At 45.4% G+C, this 17866-nt stretch overlaps 1 protein-coding gene across 2 annotated transcripts in view; it reads right to left on the bottom strand.

Annotated features, from left to right (window-relative positions):
• The window catches only part of LOC8043772 (amyloid-beta-like protein), a 40575-nt gene that overhangs the window by 6764 nt on the left and 15945 nt on the right, over positions 1-17866 (bottom strand). The window contains exons 2-8 of one of the 2 annotated variants that reach the window (XM_029982171.4): positions 16694-16873; positions 15075-15423; positions 11354-11607; positions 7013-7108; positions 6410-6568; positions 3186-3504; positions 298-530 (exon numbers count right to left, since the gene is read on the bottom strand). In XM_029982171.4, coding sequence (XP_029838031.2) covers positions 298-530; positions 3186-3504; positions 6410-6568; positions 7013-7108; positions 11354-11607; positions 15075-15423; positions 16694-16873 — 1590 coding nt within the window. Of the gene's footprint in view, positions 1-297; positions 531-3185; positions 3505-6409; positions 6569-7012; positions 7109-11353; positions 11608-15074; positions 15424-16693; positions 16877-17866 lie in introns of both variants that reach the window. The other variant, XM_029982170.4, reaches the window with a different exon arrangement.

Raw genomic sequence — 17866 nt, 5'->3', positions numbered from 1 at the left:
CTGTAAACAAAGTAAATTAATGGCTTTGAAAATAAATTTTCATACATTTCGGTCTGGGTGGGAATTGAACCCGGGCCCTCCGGGGTGCAAGACGAGCATGCTTCCCCGATGCCACGTGAAGCCGCGGTGGATTCACGATTCCGGTCAAATAAACCTGTGCCTAGTGCGTGCGTCATGCCTTTCGCATTCTCACACATAAAAAATCTTAAATGTCTGCCAAATTTTTTTATTTTTTTTTTATATTGTCTTACTATAGTGACATTACACGTGACCCATGAGTGGAAGTGGGAGACTCACTCCTTCACTGTGGTGCAGCAGTTGTCCCTGAGCATGGGCCACCCTGGGGGTAGGGTGCACGAGGAGCTGTGCCCCCTGCTGGGGCAAGGGGCTGCTACTGCTGCTGCTGCTGCTGCTGCTCGGGCTGCTGGGACTGTCCCCACTGGGCTGCAGGCTCTCGTCTTCCACCGACTCGGAGTCCCCGGGACCTTCCTCCGGCTGCGGTTGTGGCTGAGGCTGTGGCTGACGATGTTCTGCGTGCAAGGCAAGACCGTAAGCAGACCGGGTCGTGCCTTCTTCGTGCTTTTAAGACTCACTTTTTACTTCGTAAACAAAGGCAAACAGACGGTTAGCCGTGGCTTCGCAAAAGGGCATTATTTGTACCTTCATACGCGTGCCTTCAGACTCTCATGTGCCTCGAATAAAAACAGCACGCAAAAAACAAAGGACGAGTAAAAAAAATTGGACAGACCAAGTGCTGACTTACGAATTACGAAGTAAGAAGGCATAAACCTGCATAATCATAAATATGCCACTAAATTGCTGTTATCACCCAATTGCTTCATTCTGTACAAGATACCATATCTTTGCTTGTAAGGGCCACACCCCCCCATATTAAACCAAAATATATTAAAAAAAATAAAAAAATTATGTCTGTATTAGTGTATTAGTATTAGTACAATGAGTGCAGCGCGACGACAATAAAAGGCTCACCAGTGTTGCACCGATTTTGACTTGCCATGGCTTGCATGCTGAAGTGGCTAAAGCTTATCGCAGCAAATGCTAGCCGCTGCAGCACTGCTTCATGCGATTTGCGCTAACTTCGTGTTTCGCAGCGTGACGCGCATCATTGGCGAGCGTTGGATTACATATAGAATTGCTAACTGGACAGTCTGGAACAAATCCGGGACATATAGCTGTCCTGAAAGAGACAATGCGGGACTTGGGACGCTTCATGAAAAGTCGGGCCAGTCTTGCAAAATTCAGGACGGTTGGTAACCCTAAATGCGCCGCGCAGACCGCCCTGGTATGCTGGTGACTGCTGCGCCACTGGGTGAGGCAGCGGCGGGAGTGCAAAGCTCGGCGCAGCGCCAAAAGTGCGAAGCTCGGCGCAGCGCGTGCTGAAATCCCTTTTCTGATCATCATTATCGCCCTAGCTACGGGTACCTAGACTAGGGTGACCACCCGTCCCGCGACTCGCGGGACTGACCCGCATTGAGAGCGCGTGTCCCGCGTCCCGCAAGAAATTCCAAAATCTTGAAAATGTCCCGCATTTCACATTGTCGTAGCATTCACTACGCAAATTATGGCGCTTCCGAAGAACGGGCCACGGGGTAGCGCGGAGATCGCTGATAAACATGTGAATATCAATGGTATGCCATTTCCTATACAAGCACTGCAGGAAGCGACCGTCGTTCTTGCAGGAAAAAGACGCACATGTGCCGTTGTGCCTCTCCCCTTGATGGCAAGATATTGCGAGCGAAAATTGCTCGCCAAAAGTTGAAAGATAAACTATTGTAATTCTTTGCAAATCATACTGTGTCATGCGAAAGGGTTGTTGTGGAAAGCTTTTTTTTTTTTTTTTAGTCTCACAAGAGTCGAAAAAACAGCAACATAAGGTTCTAATTTTGTGTAAGAGCATGTTAATATAAGTGTAAGTATCGACAGAAAACAATAAGCCGAAAAAAATTTACGATTTCTTATTTCCCTTTCATGCATTCTGGTTGGCTGCAGTCATTTTTTATGGTTTCAACTTAGACACCCATAATAAAATATTTACCAATATAATTACACAAAAATATATCACTGTGAATGAAAATTATTTTAGCTTAATTGCCGCCAAACAATTTTCAGGTGTATAATATGCTTTCGGAGAGCAGAGAATATCGGGGTGCGCTTGATGGTGATTTTTTTAAAATATTTTTTGCTTGAGTTATGAAAATACCTCCCTCCCTCCCTCCCTCCCTCCCTCCATCCTCCCCCTCCCTTCCCCTTCCCCCCCCCCCCCCCGTTCAGGGTGTCCCGCATTTCGCCTGCCGGAAGGTGGTCACCCTAACCTAGACACTAAACCTCAAAACGTAACGTTAGGCCTAACGTCAGGCCAGCGCATACCCGCATCTCCCTCTCACGTCAAACAGCTGCGCGTACCAATCGTCGACGTTAGACCTCCAAGTGTAACGATAGGCCTAAAGTTAGGCCTAATGTCAGGCCAGCGCATACCCGCGTCCCCCCCTCCGCAGCGCCACCAGGCTGGCTCCTTAGCAACAATGGCGCCTTTGCTATGAAGCCACATGACGCGTCGCAGCCAATTAGACTTTAGGTGTCGTTTTTCGCTGCTACAGACAACGCTGGCTTCATTCCATGGGACGGTTAATGCTTTCACATTAAAAAGTGCAGCCCTTACAGTCGTTTATACAGTTTGCACTCTTTTTCATATAAAACAATCGACGGTGCACGGACACACATGCTTTCATCGTACTGTGTCATAAGGAAAGACGGTTACAGATTACGCAAGTTTATGTTTTCTTCACAGAAAAACCTGTTTAAGTCAGCGCTTGGTCTGTCTAAATTCTTTGACTTGTCCTTCATTTTTATTGAGCTGTTTTTACTCTAGATGCATCACCAACTAACCCAAGTGTGTACTATCCTCCCAAACCTTTTTCCCTACACATCTCGGCAATTACAAGTTTCATGCAATTTTCTCCGCTTCACATCTCTGGCGCCGAATGCCGCCGCCCCAATTCGAGGCTTACATTAACTTAAGAGACCCAAACTCCCTTGTATCACGCATTACATGGTTTCAATGCCTTTTCATAACTTTGCAAAAAGAAAAAAAAAACAACTTCTCTCAAGAACATTTGGCAGAGTTTCCACCCCCACAAAAAAAATATGCCCCTCGTTTCCCCCACCTGGTGCCGGCTGCGGGGGTGTGTGCCTGTGCAGGTCAGCCTGCCGCAGGAGCTGCTCGTTGTCCGAGGGCCTGCCCCTCAGGCTGTGCCAGAGGGCCGCCATGCGGGGCCGCACCTTGTCGGCCACCGATGGGGCCCGGTCCAGAAGAGCCAGGCTCTGGTTGGCCACCCGGTCCACGTTGGCCAGGTGCTGCAGGAGGGCGCTGCGCTGCGAAGGGCTGCCCCCGCCCCCTCCGTGGCGGTAGTGGTGCACGGCGTGTGTGCGGTCCTTCTCCAGGGCGCGCAGCAGCTTCTCCAGGCACTTCTCAATCTTCTTGGTCTGCAATGCACAGCCAACATTTGCAAGATGAGAGATCTGGTGTCTAAAGTGAGAAGTCTCAAGCTCCTCAATCTTGCAGAGCGTCTGCCCCACTTTTGACCTTTCAATGTCAAAGGAGGCCGTGGAGTCCCATGACTGGAACCCACTGCCTTTTGCTGACGGGTCAAGTACTCTAACCCCTGAGCTACAAGGGGCTGCTCTTTGGAAGTCTCCAGAAGGCTCTTAATTGCAATGCAACGGAGGGCAATCTATAATGGTCATCGTGGTAAGCGGCCCAAAACTGAAAGCACATAAACTGCTTGAGTCAAACTTCTGTGTATTTACATAAGAAGGAGATTACTTTCATGGACACGTGTTGATGCGAGTGTGTTTTTTGTGGGTGTTTTCTTCGTTGGGTCCTTTTCAATAAATATTCAGTTGTCAGTTCAGCGCTCGTCCTGTGTACTCCTTTTCCTCCCGTCCTTGTCGTTTGCGCGCTGTTTCCATTATTTCTAAGCATGAACCAACTCGCCCACATCGCTACTCTGATAAACTGTGCAGAAGTGGATGCGAGCACCCGCTTTGGTCTGTTACAAAAAAATATTCATGCGTTTAAGTGCTTTCATATTGGTAACTACCGTAGAATGCCGCGCATCCTCCCATTCCACACTAAGCGCCCATTCCCAAATTTGTAAGATCTGAGAAATTATGCACAGTATATTTATATGGAAAAGAGATGACCGGACAAGAGCCCATCCCCCATTTTTTTGCGATTATCTCTAAAGTTTGAGTGGGCGCTTACCCAGAATTTCACGGTAGGGCTTTTATTCATGCGAGTCGAGAAACCTCCTGGAATACTATATCAAGGGGAATCTCCTGAATTTTTAACGAGGCTCTTGAAAGTGCACAATGCAGTATACATGTGCGAATTATGGATTTTCAGTTCGAAGCGAATCCAAAGCGAATAGTGGTTTTGGCCGAATATTTTTGAATCAAGTATAGAACAGTTCCTTTAAGCCTTTCACTAGTGCCACATGCTTAACTGAAAACCCAGCTGAACTTTGTGAAAGTTGTTGCGAGGCTCCCACTTGTCCATTTCTAAGGTAAGTTAATTTTAATTTTAAATCATATTTATTGACTGTGGCCTCCAAAAGTACAATGACTACATTGAGATGGCAAGTAAACGATGCATTTGGCATAAAATTAAATTTATAGAGATGTCCAGCTATACCTAATCAAGGGTAATTATAAATATTCTCGCCATATTCAAATATCTTCAATCACAAACAATTGGCACAGGTTTTTGGGGCATCTCTGCATGCCAGATTAATTTAGAGACTTTTACTACAATCTAGATATCAACATTTGTTTCTGTTTCTTTTTAAATACATCAGGCATGCATGTGCACCATACCCTTTAGCAATGAGCTTTCCTCCTGAACATACGGCTACATTTGTACTTTTCGAAGAGTTGATCTCGGCGGGTTAGCCCTGTTCAGAGAGCTTCTTACCAACACCAGTGTACTGCGGAGAAGCCACACCCACGAAAGCGAGCACTGCAGATGTTGCTTTCCTGCAGTGCACCGACGCTCGGTAAGAAGCGCACTCAACAAGGCTAACCTGCCGCAACCAAATATGAACATTGCACATAATTTTTGAACCCATCAAAAATTTTAATATTTGCACAACCCTAGAGATTGATTAGTGTAATCATTAAAATGGAAAGTGCCAAAAGCTCCCAGAAACAAGAACCCACAACCTTTGTTCTTCAATATCTATTCCTCGCACTTTGATCTATTTCCACTTACAAATGTTGTTCATGTAAAAGGACTGTGGCTGGTAAAGGCCAGAAAGCACCGTTATTTATTTATTTAGCAATACCGCTCATCTCACAAGGATATTCTCGTAGGCGAGGAAAAACACAAAAACATTGCAATACACAAGGAAAGATTACATGAGCAGATAGATCAAGTATACATATGAAATAAAAAACAAATAAACACTGAACAAATCCTATGAGACACGCAGCAAACATTTCGACAAATTCCTGGTCGACTGTCTCTCCAGGAATAGTGTCTAAAAATATTGCTAATAAATTTTATAATATAATTTTATAAACTGTGTCATTTAACAGTATCAAGTGTTGTTTATTTTTTTATTGCTTAAAATAACTCTACTGTTTTAGAGTTTTAGGTGAAATTTCCTAGCAGTCAAGGAACACTTCTAGTATTCTGAGTGTTTATTACCATTTCTTTTTTACTGCTCACTTCTATCATTGTGGGAGTGATGGTAGTGTTAAACAATAAATAACAAATGTGAAGTGCCCTGGGGTCGTTAACCCCTTAAGTGCCAAATTTGTTTTTCAAAAAGCAACCTAAAAGTGCCATATATTTTTGTTTTTTTTTGTTTTACAATGTTATTCCTCTAGTATTACACATAAAATTTGAAGTTTATTGCGCAAAAATCAGCGGAGGCAAAAAAAATATATGCCAACTAAAACGAGTGCTGCCATCTATGATCGGCGCCGCAAAACTACTCTGACGAGCCTACCTCGTCCGTGGAATTGGGGGCTACCGAAAAAACCACTGGACGAGCTGATCCCATCCACGGCATTTTTAGCCAGAAAGCGGCCGACGAGCTCAGCTTGTCCAAGGCACTTAAGGGGTTAAACTCTAGCCACCATACATGCTATCATGCTTGACTCACCATTTGTTTATGTGTTCATTTGAAAATTCCAAACCGAAGTGATGACGTAATGCACTCTTTGTTATCAGGTAACTTCTGCATAGAGCAGCTATTATATTTTTATAGGCATGCCTAGCCATGACAACATTTGTTTATAGCCATATTTTCCAGTTCTGCTACCGTTGTCATAGTTTCATTCCACTGTAAAATATACAGGCCCCCTATGTGGTGGCTGTCCCTACCTTGGGGGGCACCTGGTAGAGTGCAGCAGTGTAGCAGTCCATGGCCGACTTCTTGCGCATGTTGATGATGGTCAACACCCGCTGCTGATGCATGGCTGCCAGCTGACGCTTCTCCGCTGCTCCCTCTTCCTCCAGGGCCTCCACAGTCTTCTGGAAACGCTGCAACCGAAACAAGCATGCGCTCCGTTTATGTGGACGTTAAAGACATGGGCCCCACATGCTCTGTGCGCAAACTAATCCTACAGTCAGGGGCGCACTTAAAGGGAGGGGGAGAAACTGCCCCCCACCCCCCTCTAAACCCCCAAGGGCAACTCTCTTTTTATGGATCAAACAACATGCACTAGCTTTTCTTTTTTTAGAAAGAAATGTTTTTTTTTGTTTTTTGTTGTGAAATGGCAAGTATTAGGTGAAGAAAATAGATCTAAGGAATGCTTCACCCATGAGGTCACATCTGTCCATGAGATCGGATCTCTCTCCACTCCAAAGCCAAATGTTTCCCTCCCCCCCCCTTCACCCTCCCCACCACCACCGCCCCCAAAAGACCAACCCGTAAATCTGCCCCTGCCTACAGATAGGTGCTGCAGAAGAGCACCTGGGACTCACCGCACTCATCTTCTTGCGGAAGTCCTCTGCTCCCTTGGGGTCCTTGTGCTTCATTGTCTGGTAGTGCTCTTCCAGTTCACTCCACTCCTTCATTACCTGCAAAAGAGGTACACAGTGTGTACAGCTTGCTCAACCATCTAAAGCTACAACATTCCTTACAAGCATAGCCGGCAGCTTTTTCATAAAGAAATGCAGAGAGAGCATAACCTGCCTGTAGTAGCGTGCATAGAAAAGTATACCAAAATAGATTCAAAGCATACAGATACTAGTAATTTCCAGGTACTCTTTGGAACAGAGTTTCCCAAAATCACTAAATTAAAGTCCCGAAGTGACATTTCACCACCAGAAATTTCGCCCAGTTTGGGACGATTATTTGTGTACTAGATAATGATAGAGGAAAATGTTGTAACCAAGTCTTCTACTATGTTGTGCTCTGCTCTTTCAACAATAGTCAGACTAAATTTCTTCTCAACCAAGCTGTTTCCTACAGGACCAAAATTATGTAGTGTAGCAAAAATATTTTGGAACAACTGAGGCTGTCGCTGGCACCCCATACTTTATGTTTGTAGAAAAGGTTCTGACTAGACGCAGAACAAGAGTAAAAAGATGTCAATAAAGGCAACCAAGAAACTATTTCAAGCTTACATATGCTCCTCAGGTGCAACTGAATTACTTGAAAACAATTTCTTCAAGGGCAACTGCGATCAATAGTTTCAAATTTTGGATTACAACTGTTTGCAACTCAGTCAGTGTCCCTGAATTATTAGGTACAGTCAAAACCGCTTATATCGAACACCGCAGAGATCGCAAAACAGTCCGATATGGCCAAAATTCTATGTATAAAATGAGGTCGGAAACACAAGCGCCACATGGTCGGCACAGTAACGAGCTTACCTGTAACTTTCATCACCGCAGGCTTTCTTAATTGATTAGGACAATTACTTGAGACCATTATGTCGATTTATTGCACTAAAAAGTACTGCGCCAACGTTGTCCGCTTTTTAGAGTCTATAGCATGCTTTGTCACGGCCTTCTTCACGGTGTCGAGACCATCCACAAGTGCAAGTCCACTTCCTTCTATTGGACTGCAATAGCGGCGCAGCAAAGCTACGACAGACACTGCTTCGCTTGAGGTGGGGCGTAGTGCAGAGTCTTTGACGTTTGCAGGACCAGGCTCATCGCTCCCAACTGGCCGCTCGCCGGCAATTTCGGCGGCAATTTTAATATCCGTCAGCTCCGCAGTAGTCTTGTCATCATCGTCACCACTGAAGTCCTCTATGCTCATTGTCTCAGGCACAGCACCCACAAAACAGAAGAACCTGTTCCACGTTTTGTCGAGCTCGTGATGGTCTTGTTCGAACCTGTCAGGAAGTTCTTCACTCAGTCCTGCCACCTGCTCAGAAAACTCCTCGGCGCAGGGAACAAATTTAGTGTGCCGAAAGCAATTGGTTATTGAGTTGCGCTTGACGTTCTCCCAGGAGGCCTTGAGCATTTCGACTGCTCCCAAGAGGTCTATTTTGAGCTCCTGATTCATGCGAAGCTTGACGAGCAAAGACTCTATGAGTCTCCTCTTGGAAATGGCCTTAAAGGATTGAATTACGCCCTGATCTGAGGGTTGGAGCGGGGAGGTCGTGTTAGGCGGCACGAACTTGAGTTTGATGTTTTTCAGCAGTATGTATGTATGGTGCGCCGCACGGTTGTCAACAAGTAGACACACTCTGCGAGCCTTGCCCGCGAGCTCGTTGCTCCGGTCTGTTAGCCACTTGCCAAATAGGTCCCGAGTGATCCACAACTTCGTGTTCCACGCATACCAAACGGGAACATTGCGGCAATTCTTCATATGGTGTAGCGTTTTGAACTTTCCGATGACAAAAGGTTGTGGCGAGCCATCCATGTTGGCGGCCATGAGTACCGTAATTTGGACTTTATTTTGTTCCCTGCCATGACACTTGTCACTGTGCTTGCTGAGGGTCTGCCGGGGAAGCTTTTGCCAAAAGAGCCCAGTCTTGTCGGCGTTAAAGATGTCCCTCGGCTCATATTTTGTCAGGATCTGAGGCCACTCATCCTAAAGCCACTTCCAGATGCTCTCAATGTTGGCCGCTTCGCTCTCCCCCGAGATAGCCTTCCCAACGATGTTGTGGCGGCCCTTGAAGCGTTGTAGCCATCTGCTGCTCGCTGTGAAGCCCTGGACCCGAGAATGAAAGCAAACTCTCTTGCTTTCTCTTGCAATATCGGTCCTGATACAAGGATGCTCCGGGCTCCGACGTCCATAAACCACTAGTATGTCGCTTCCTTGACTTCTTGAAAGTCCGGCTCTCGAACATGTGCGTCCGAATACTTGCCTGTTGCTTTCCCTTTAATATCACTCGTTTTTGAACAAAGCAGTCAAAGCACTTCGAGGAATATTGTAGGCATCGGCCACACTTGGCTTCTTACCCTTCTGAACATGCTTAATTATCTCTAGCTTGATTGCAAATGTCAGCGTCGTCCTTTACTTCACTCTCACAGCCATGGCTTAGGCCGACTTACGGTGGATGCAGAAACGTATGTCACAGGCGGCAACGGTGGGAACAAAACCCGAACAACGGCAATCTCCGAATCTGCGAATCTGCTCCGAATGCGTGCTGCAACCCAAGGAAGTTGGTGCATCGTGCGACCACACGGCTCTGAACCACGACCGCTGCTATGCTCTTCGTGGTGCTCAAGGTGCCTTCTGCTTGTGCAAGCGTCGCAAGCACCTGCCGCGCGCCGCTACCCGTTGGTGCACTACGGGGAAGCCTGCCGCGTGGCTCAGGAGCGCGCGCGCTCAGATGCTGAGGAGTTCGCTATATCCAGTGGGGGTCCGATCGCGCTTGATATATAAAGTAAAAAATGCGTGTATTTTCAAGGAAGTTCGGAATGGGTTCGACATAAGCCATAATTCAATGAGTCCGTGTTCGATATATTCAAGTTTGACTGTATATTTCTTTCTTGATATTGCGTTATAGTTTGTAAATATCATTGCTCAAAGTTTGGTTTTGGGCATCTGCGGCAAAACTGGAGCTCTCTGCTAGAAAGCGATGGCAAGACTCATCATCAGCTGTTTGGCGACGATGGCGTCATGTTGGTGCTGCGGTAAGTGGCACGAGATGCACCTGACATAGCCAAACAATCAATTTCAAGAAACGAGTTAGGCTATTTCTTTTTTTAGTTCTTTGTGTCGTACATAAGCAGTGTATGTAGGAAAGACTAGCGCATATTCATAAAGCTAGCGACTGAAAGCGAATTGTATGTGCTGCTTACTTAAAGCAAAGAGTGCGTTCAGTGCCGGCCACTGGGTGACGGCACAAGGAGTGCAGCTTGGCTGCATCGCTATATTCCCATTTCTTGCCCACAGAAATAAAAATCCATGGTATACATTCCGTACAGTACCGCGTATCCGCCCATTCCTCATTAAACCCCATTACCAAATTTGTAAAATCTGAGAAAATATGCACAGTACATTTACATGTAAAATTGATGACCGAACAAGCGCCCATCCCCCATTTTTTTGCGATTATCTCCAAAGTTTGAGAGGGCCCTTGCCCGGTATATTACAGTTAGAGAAGGAGCTTAATACTGTAGCATTGTACGATTGAGTGACGCGAGTTTCACACGCTGTATGGCTCTTTGCAGGTGGGTGTTCCCAAACTTGAGTACTAGTCACACGAGTTTGCATAGTGGGGTAGTTAGCTATATAGCTAGGTTGATTTAAGCGCAAAGAACCTAGACGGATGCTGTTGCATGTCACGTGGTATTAGGCATCCACCGCACAGGAGACGCTACTCTTCGGGGCCATAGCTAGCATTTGGCGCATTCATGTGTTGGAACAGTGCGAAACAGTACAGCTCGATTACTTCGCTTATGCACAGTACAGCTCAATTACTTTGTTTATGTACAAAAAAAGATAAACTTGATGTCCACGAAAATCGCTAGAATGAAACAAGAATGGGAAAATGTAGGAAGCAGCTCTAATCACTATTTTACACAATGAAGGAAAGGCATGGGAGAAGAACTAAAGCACCAACGTTGTGTTGCATCCCAGTGTCGTTTCACTAACAGCTAACCCGCTTGCAGAAGGGCAGCTGGTAGCGTCTTTAATATTGGTTTTAGCGGAGTATGCGGCGTCTGACTTAATATTTCGGCCATGATCATATTTCTTGCCACCGAAGCGACATCAGTTATTTAATTTAGTTTGCTTTTTGACCGAAGTTGTCCCAGCAGGCCACGTAAAAACAGACAAAGTGCAATCAGTTTTCGGGTCCCCGTTCCGATGCGGTGGATGGTGGCAGACTGTCCACCGTGCAAGCCCCGTGCACCCACCTTGGTGACCTTCTCTCTGTGTCCTTCCTCGAGATTCCTCTGGGCCTCCTTGAAAGAGTCGTGCTCGTGCTTGCTGTCGAAATGACTGAAGTAGTGGTCCACTGGCCGCTCTGTCGTGGTGCCTGGCGTGGTGCTCGTGGTGGTGCTTGGAGTCGTGCTGGTCGTCTCCTCCTCCTCCTCCACGCTGCTGTAGTCGTCGTAGTCCTCGTCCTCCTCGCTCGACGTCCCTTTTCCCTCCTCCTTGCTGCTCTTGCCTGCATGCCAGGGAAGGCCAAGAGCAGAGCACGTGACACACTGATGCACGTCCCAACTGCTTGTCTCCATTTATTTGTTGTCCCCTTCGTTCTTACGGGAAATCAGGCCCGCAGGTTGCAAAAACACAAATGTTTTTGCAGTTGCCTACTAAGAAAAAGCAGGGTACATGTGAGCAAGCACTCCCAGGAGTTTAGTTCCAGAAGAGGCGAAATTGGTATCAGATGGAGGGGCCAGAATAGACGTACAGTTGCTGACCGATTTTTTGGACTTTCCAGGTATCGAAAACGTCCAAATAATAGAGCAGTTAAAAAAATAAGCAGATTAAAAAAGTTGCCTTTATTACGTCTAAGCGGGCTTAAAAAGCCGTCAATAGTGCCTTGCTTCAAGTTACGCCTCCGTTTACATTCGACCACCTTCTATTAGCTGGAGAATCGCTGCCTTCCTTTTCTAGCCTTATGGTTCAGTACTTTCCGCGATTCTTAGCGACACTTTGCAGCAGTAGAAGAACAGATGGGAACATGATGTCCAAGCCAGCGTAGTCTGAAAACACGATTCACCAAGACAAGATAAGAGGCACAAATCCATGACTGCAGAATGGCAAATGAACAAAGCAAAATGGTAACAATGACGATAATAATGATGCGCAGCTGGAGAAAAACGCCGTAGCATAGAGTCACCTAGGGGTAGAACTTAGCAGGAAACAAGTAGCGCTGCCGAGCCGAGCCAATCATGTGCAGCCCACATAGAATCTAAAATGGCGGCTTCTCGGTGGTGCTTCCCGCCGATTGCTCGCGACGATTTTGTCAGAAAACTTTACCCTTCAAACTTGAAATTATCCGAAATATTAGGCATGAATATGCACTATTTCTATCGGGTAGGTCACAGTTCCTTCTTCAGGTCCGAAATATCGAACAGGTAAAAAAAAATCGGTCGTCAACTAGAAACGAAGATTGGAAACACTCAGGTGGGGACTCGGAAAGGGATCCAGATAGGGATTTAGAAAGGCTCAGAAAGGAACTACAATACTTAGATGGGAAAACAGATAGGGACCCAGGCACAGATCAGTGAAAGATCAGATAGGGACTCAGATAGGAAGTCGTGAAAAGTCAGCCAGGAAGACCAGGATGGGGAGATTCAGGTGGAGGCACTCAGATGGAAACTCAGATGGTGACTGATGGTAACTCTAATGGGAACTTGAATGGCAACTCAGATGAAGGCTTGAATTGGGAACCAGATGGGGAACTAACTGGGTGGGGCCTGAGATGAGAACTCAAATGGGGACACTCGGGAACACTTAATGGAGACCCAGATGGGGACTTGGACAAAGGTGTAAATGGGTTCAGATAAGGACTGAGATAGGAACCCAACATGCAAAAAAAGAAAGAATAAAAACATTTAAAAGGAATGAACACAAACACAGTTGACTCTCATTAATTTAAACTCCAGGAAATCACAGACTGTAGTTTAAAATATCTGGTTTGAATTATTAGAAATTTATCTTAATGTGATGTGAGGCAAAGTAGCGGTTTGCTATAGAAATAGCTACACATACCAAGCAGGTAGCTTTCTTTCCTCTATACAGGCCTATTTATAAGCAGGCGCACATATAAAACACTGGTGAAGTTCCAAGCGAATAGTGGTTTAGGCCGAATATTTTCTAATCACATATTGAATAGTTCCTCCAAGCCTTTACTACCGTTGTACCATGTTTAAACGAAAATTCAGCTGAACTCATGAAGTTTGTTCCAACATTCTACTTGTTTACTTCTAAACTCAGTTACCATAGTTTTAATATAACTATATCTATGAACTGGCCTCAAAAAATCTGAGGCATTGGACTTTTTGAGGCATTGGCCTCAGAAAGACCAATGCCTACATTGGCGTGGCATGTGAATGACAGATTTGACATAAAATCAAAGAAATGCCCAGCTATCCTAATCGAGGAAATTTATACATCTGCTTGCTACATGCAAACATTCTTTCTTTAATCTTGAATTTAACCCCATCAGAAAAATAAAAAAAAGGAGCACAAATAATGAAAGCAGATTGTCAGGACAGTTCTGCTTGCATAACTGCAGTGGGTTAGTCCCATCGAGTGCGCTTCTCACCGAGCACTCGCGTACTGCGGAGAAGCGATGATCACGAGCTTCGTGGGTATTGCTTTCCTGCAGTATACACGTGCTCAGTGAGAAGTGCACTCAATGGGGCTAACCCGCTGCAATGAACAAATAGTATGAATTCAGCGAAAACGCTGTTTGAATTAAGCAGCTCATAAATACATTGAAAACTTAGTGGGACAACCAGAATTGCTTAATTTGTTTGAATTAACCTGAAGTACAAAATATAAGAGTTTGCATTATTGCAAGTCCACTGTACACCATTCTTTCATTTATTTGCATATTATCTACAATGCACTCCCCATATCTACTGGGAACCAAATTGGGACCCAGACAGGAACTCTATGTCCCAATCCCAATCGACTCGCATCTAGTTTGTCCAGGTTTGTTCCCGTCATTTCGCTTCTAAAAGAAAGTAGCTCTTAAGTTCTGCAGTGCACCTGGCCTGCCAAAGCAAATGTTTTTAGGTTAATTTTCAATTTTGAGTAATGACACTCACCCGCTTTGCTCGCGGATGCCACACAAAAAAACAAAACAAAAAAAACAATAAAGCTAGGAGGATTCCATATTTATTTTGTTGATTTTTCTATTCCTCTCAGTCGCTTTTCAATCAATGCACATCGATAGATGCTGGAAGACACTTGTATTGGACCGTGCCTCTTGCATGATGAAATGATAGAATGCCGCTTTCATGGCCACAAAACGGAGGTTTGGGCGAGTTGGTTGTTCATGACTGACATGTCATGTCAGTCATGCACACAAAATGCACACATTTTGTGTGCATGAAAGCTTAGAGTGCTTGTTTTGAGGGTGCACTGTTTCCATGTCAGTCATGGCCGCAAGCATTGCGTCTTGCGAGCGTTGGAGAAGTTTTTAGACGGGGGCAGAAAAGCAGCGGGGGAAGGCAAAAACAGATGCCGACGAGCAGCTTTCATGTCCGCGTCTGGGAATTGCAGACGACGATAGACGGTGGTGAAATAGCAGATGATGCCAGAGGCTGCTGCGCGTCTCCTCGCGAGTCTCCTCACACGACAGGCAGGCGGTGTCAGAAGCCAAGCTAGACGCACCGGATGTTGCAAAAGGGAGACACTAGGCTTGCAAGCACGTTCAGTCAAGCGGCCAAGCCAATTCAGTAGTAACTGGTGGGACAACTGATCTGTGGACAGGGCTTAGAATGGGCAGTGACCTCCACCTAAATTGCGTCTAACGTAAATAATGCACAATTTTTTTTTTTTCGTAAGAAAATAATTTTAAAGGATTGAGACTCCATTTATGCACTTAAAATAAAAAAAAGTTTTTTTTTTTAAAGCCATTGGAAAAAGCACGAGTGTCTCCAATGCTGGACTTACCTTCCGTGGGGCAGCAGACAAACTCCACCCCGGAGAAGATATCCACTCCGCAGGGGAGGAGCATGGCGAAGCTGCGCAGGCGCATGGAGCGTCCCTGGCAGCTGTGGGCCGCCGTCTGGTTCCAGTCGTCAAAGCTCTGGCACACGCTCTGGTTGTGGATGTGGTCGAAGAGGCAGTGCTCGGGCACCAGCAGGGCGTCGCTCTGGAAGTCCCCTTCCAGGCACCTGTACGGCTTCACCCAGTGGCTGCCACGGCAGCTGCGGCCTCGCTGCCCCACCTTGCACCAACCGTCCACGTGGTAGTAGCGACTAGACTCCACAATGTTGCGGATGTCCCGTTTTGGGTACACCTGCAATTCAACCAACGTGCACAACGGTCCTGTTTAGAAAAGAATCTAAATTCCAATGACATGTAGTCACATATACAGGTGGAGGACATGTTGTGTCTTCTATCTGCCCTTCCTAGAGCAGGGGCCAACTGTGCTTCGAGTGGCGCCCAGTGGTACAGGCTTGACCTGAACTTTCACAGTTTCAAGACTGCACTAAAAGTACAATAGCAAAAAGACACCATGCCACTCTAAAGCTCTCTGTACTGACAGTTTCAAGGTTATACATAAACTGGGATTCAACTGCTGTACAATACTGAACATCCATCCATTCCACAATAAGTGCCCACCCTTCAATTTTGTAACACCCTCAATTTTGTAACAAATGTAAAATACACAAAGAACATATCTTTACATATTGTTGACCCAGTTTGACATGATTATCTCCAATTTTGAGTGGGCGCTTGCTCAGGATTTTACGATAGGTAGTGTAGTTCATTTGTAATGATACAGTAATTGTAACAACAATCTTCCATAGTGAGGATACAAAAACGAAAGGACATAGCTCAAATATTTTAGAGTTCCATCGACTTTGCTAAAATCAAGCTCAACCTCTTCACCAGTGTTACGATTGGCATTCTGGAAAGAGGTTACTGGATTAGGAGCAAGCGCATCGGTTGCTCCACCTCAGTCAGCAATCAAGCGTAGCAACGCACCACTGGATAATGTACCGTCAAGAAGGCGACTCGGGGCATAAAAGACAACGCTAGAAGTAAGGTTGGCTAAAAACATTTACCACATTTGTACCAATAAAGTGGACAGAGGCCACTGATAGGCATTAGTCATGCATCCTTTTCTGCTACACTCTAAAATGGCAAGGTCTTACCAGTTTGTATGTTGCCTTTGAGCACAAAAAGTAACAAGACAAAGGGTTAAGCAAAATGCTATGGTAGCAATTCCTACTTAAGAGAGGCCCTTCCATACTTTTTCACAAAAGAAAACTAGACCAAAGTAGCTTTCTGTTTTGCCAATTTGGCCACAAAACTAACCCCCCCCCCCCCCCCCCCCCCCCCCATATTATGAACTGCTCATCCCAATAGCCTAAAGACAATTCCGAGACATTTTAAAAGAATGTGCTGTTCTTTGCTTCTAATGGACCTCAATTTAAAGTCAAATTTTTTCAGATTTTCTACAGAAATGTTTTTACACAAAATGTGCCGCACAAGAAGCCAGTGGCAATATTTAGTGTAAGGATTGGAAGTTCCACGCGAACATTCCACAAAAGGAAGCCTACCTTGCGGCAGTACTCGAGGATGCTGAGCTTGTCCTTGCTGCAGACTGCCTTGGGGTCTGGATCCGAGACCCAGCGCTGGCCCTCGGCCAGGTACTGGTTGTTGATGCGGCCGTGGCCGCACAGGAGGGCCACCATGGGCTGGAAGTGGCCCAGGTCAGGGTCCACGCTGCCGGCCACAGACTGCTGGGGGGTGACACACCCACACTTAGCAACCTGTGCCACCCACTCCTCTGCGCCAGCTACAGGCATAGCATCAGGCATTCATAGAGCACTAAAACTCACCGTCACATTCTTGAAATTAGAATATGTGTTTCCTTTGGAAAGTTGTGTGATTAGTGAGGGGGAGAAAAGGAAACCAGGGAGGGGTTATATTTGTGCCAAGCTGAAAAACAAATCCATACTTTGCAGAGCTGGCCAAATCACAATCCATTTGTAAATAATTTGCATTCCAAATAAAGTGACCAAATGTCCTGTTTTGGCCGGGGCAGTCCCGTTTTAGAGGTGCATTTCTGCCGTCTCATCATTTTGTTTCAATGAAGCCTCATGTCCTATTTTCATGGCAATGTGAGTGCATACGGTAGTTGCGATATTAGTGCTAAGTGAGTAGAAGAAATCTAAAAAAATACATACTTTTTATGAAAATAAACATATTATAAAGGTGTTACCTCCTATAGAGTACAATTAGATATCGTTCTGTGGTTTCATCGGTTAATGCGTTCTGTTCGCACAGAGATTTTGTGCTAAGTGAGAAGAAGAAATAAAAAAAAATACATACTTTTTATAAAAATAAACATATAAAACTGTTACCTCCTATAGAGCATATTTAGATCTTGTTCTGTTGTTTCATCTGTCTATGTGTTCTGTTCATACAGAGGTTTCTTTGGGGCACCTTTCCATGTTACTATATTTGGCATGCTTCGGTTTTGTTTCAAATGAAAAAGAAAGGTGCCCATGTACTCAACAAGACGAACTTTGAAAAACTGTGCATTAGTACAGTGAACCAAATAGCAGCAGAGCTTGCTTTTTCTTTGACCCCACTCCGCCACCCCAGTGATGTCCAGTTTTCTACGCTGTAGATTATAGTCACCCTGGTTCCAAAGTGCTTTTCCAAAAAGCCTGAGAAGAAACTGAACTAGTATATTACGAATTATTGCAAAAGAAAGTTACAACTGC

Source organism: Ixodes scapularis, unplaced genomic scaffold (genome assembly GCF_016920785.2).
Source record: "Ixodes scapularis isolate PalLabHiFi unplaced genomic scaffold, ASM1692078v2 PGA_scaffold0__279_contigs__length_252992795, whole genome shotgun sequence".
Classification (NCBI taxonomy): Eukaryota; Metazoa; Arthropoda; class Arachnida; order Ixodida; family Ixodidae; genus Ixodes; species Ixodes scapularis.
Note: the sequence above shows the minus strand (reverse complement) of the source record. Positions and strands in the feature narration are given on the sequence as shown.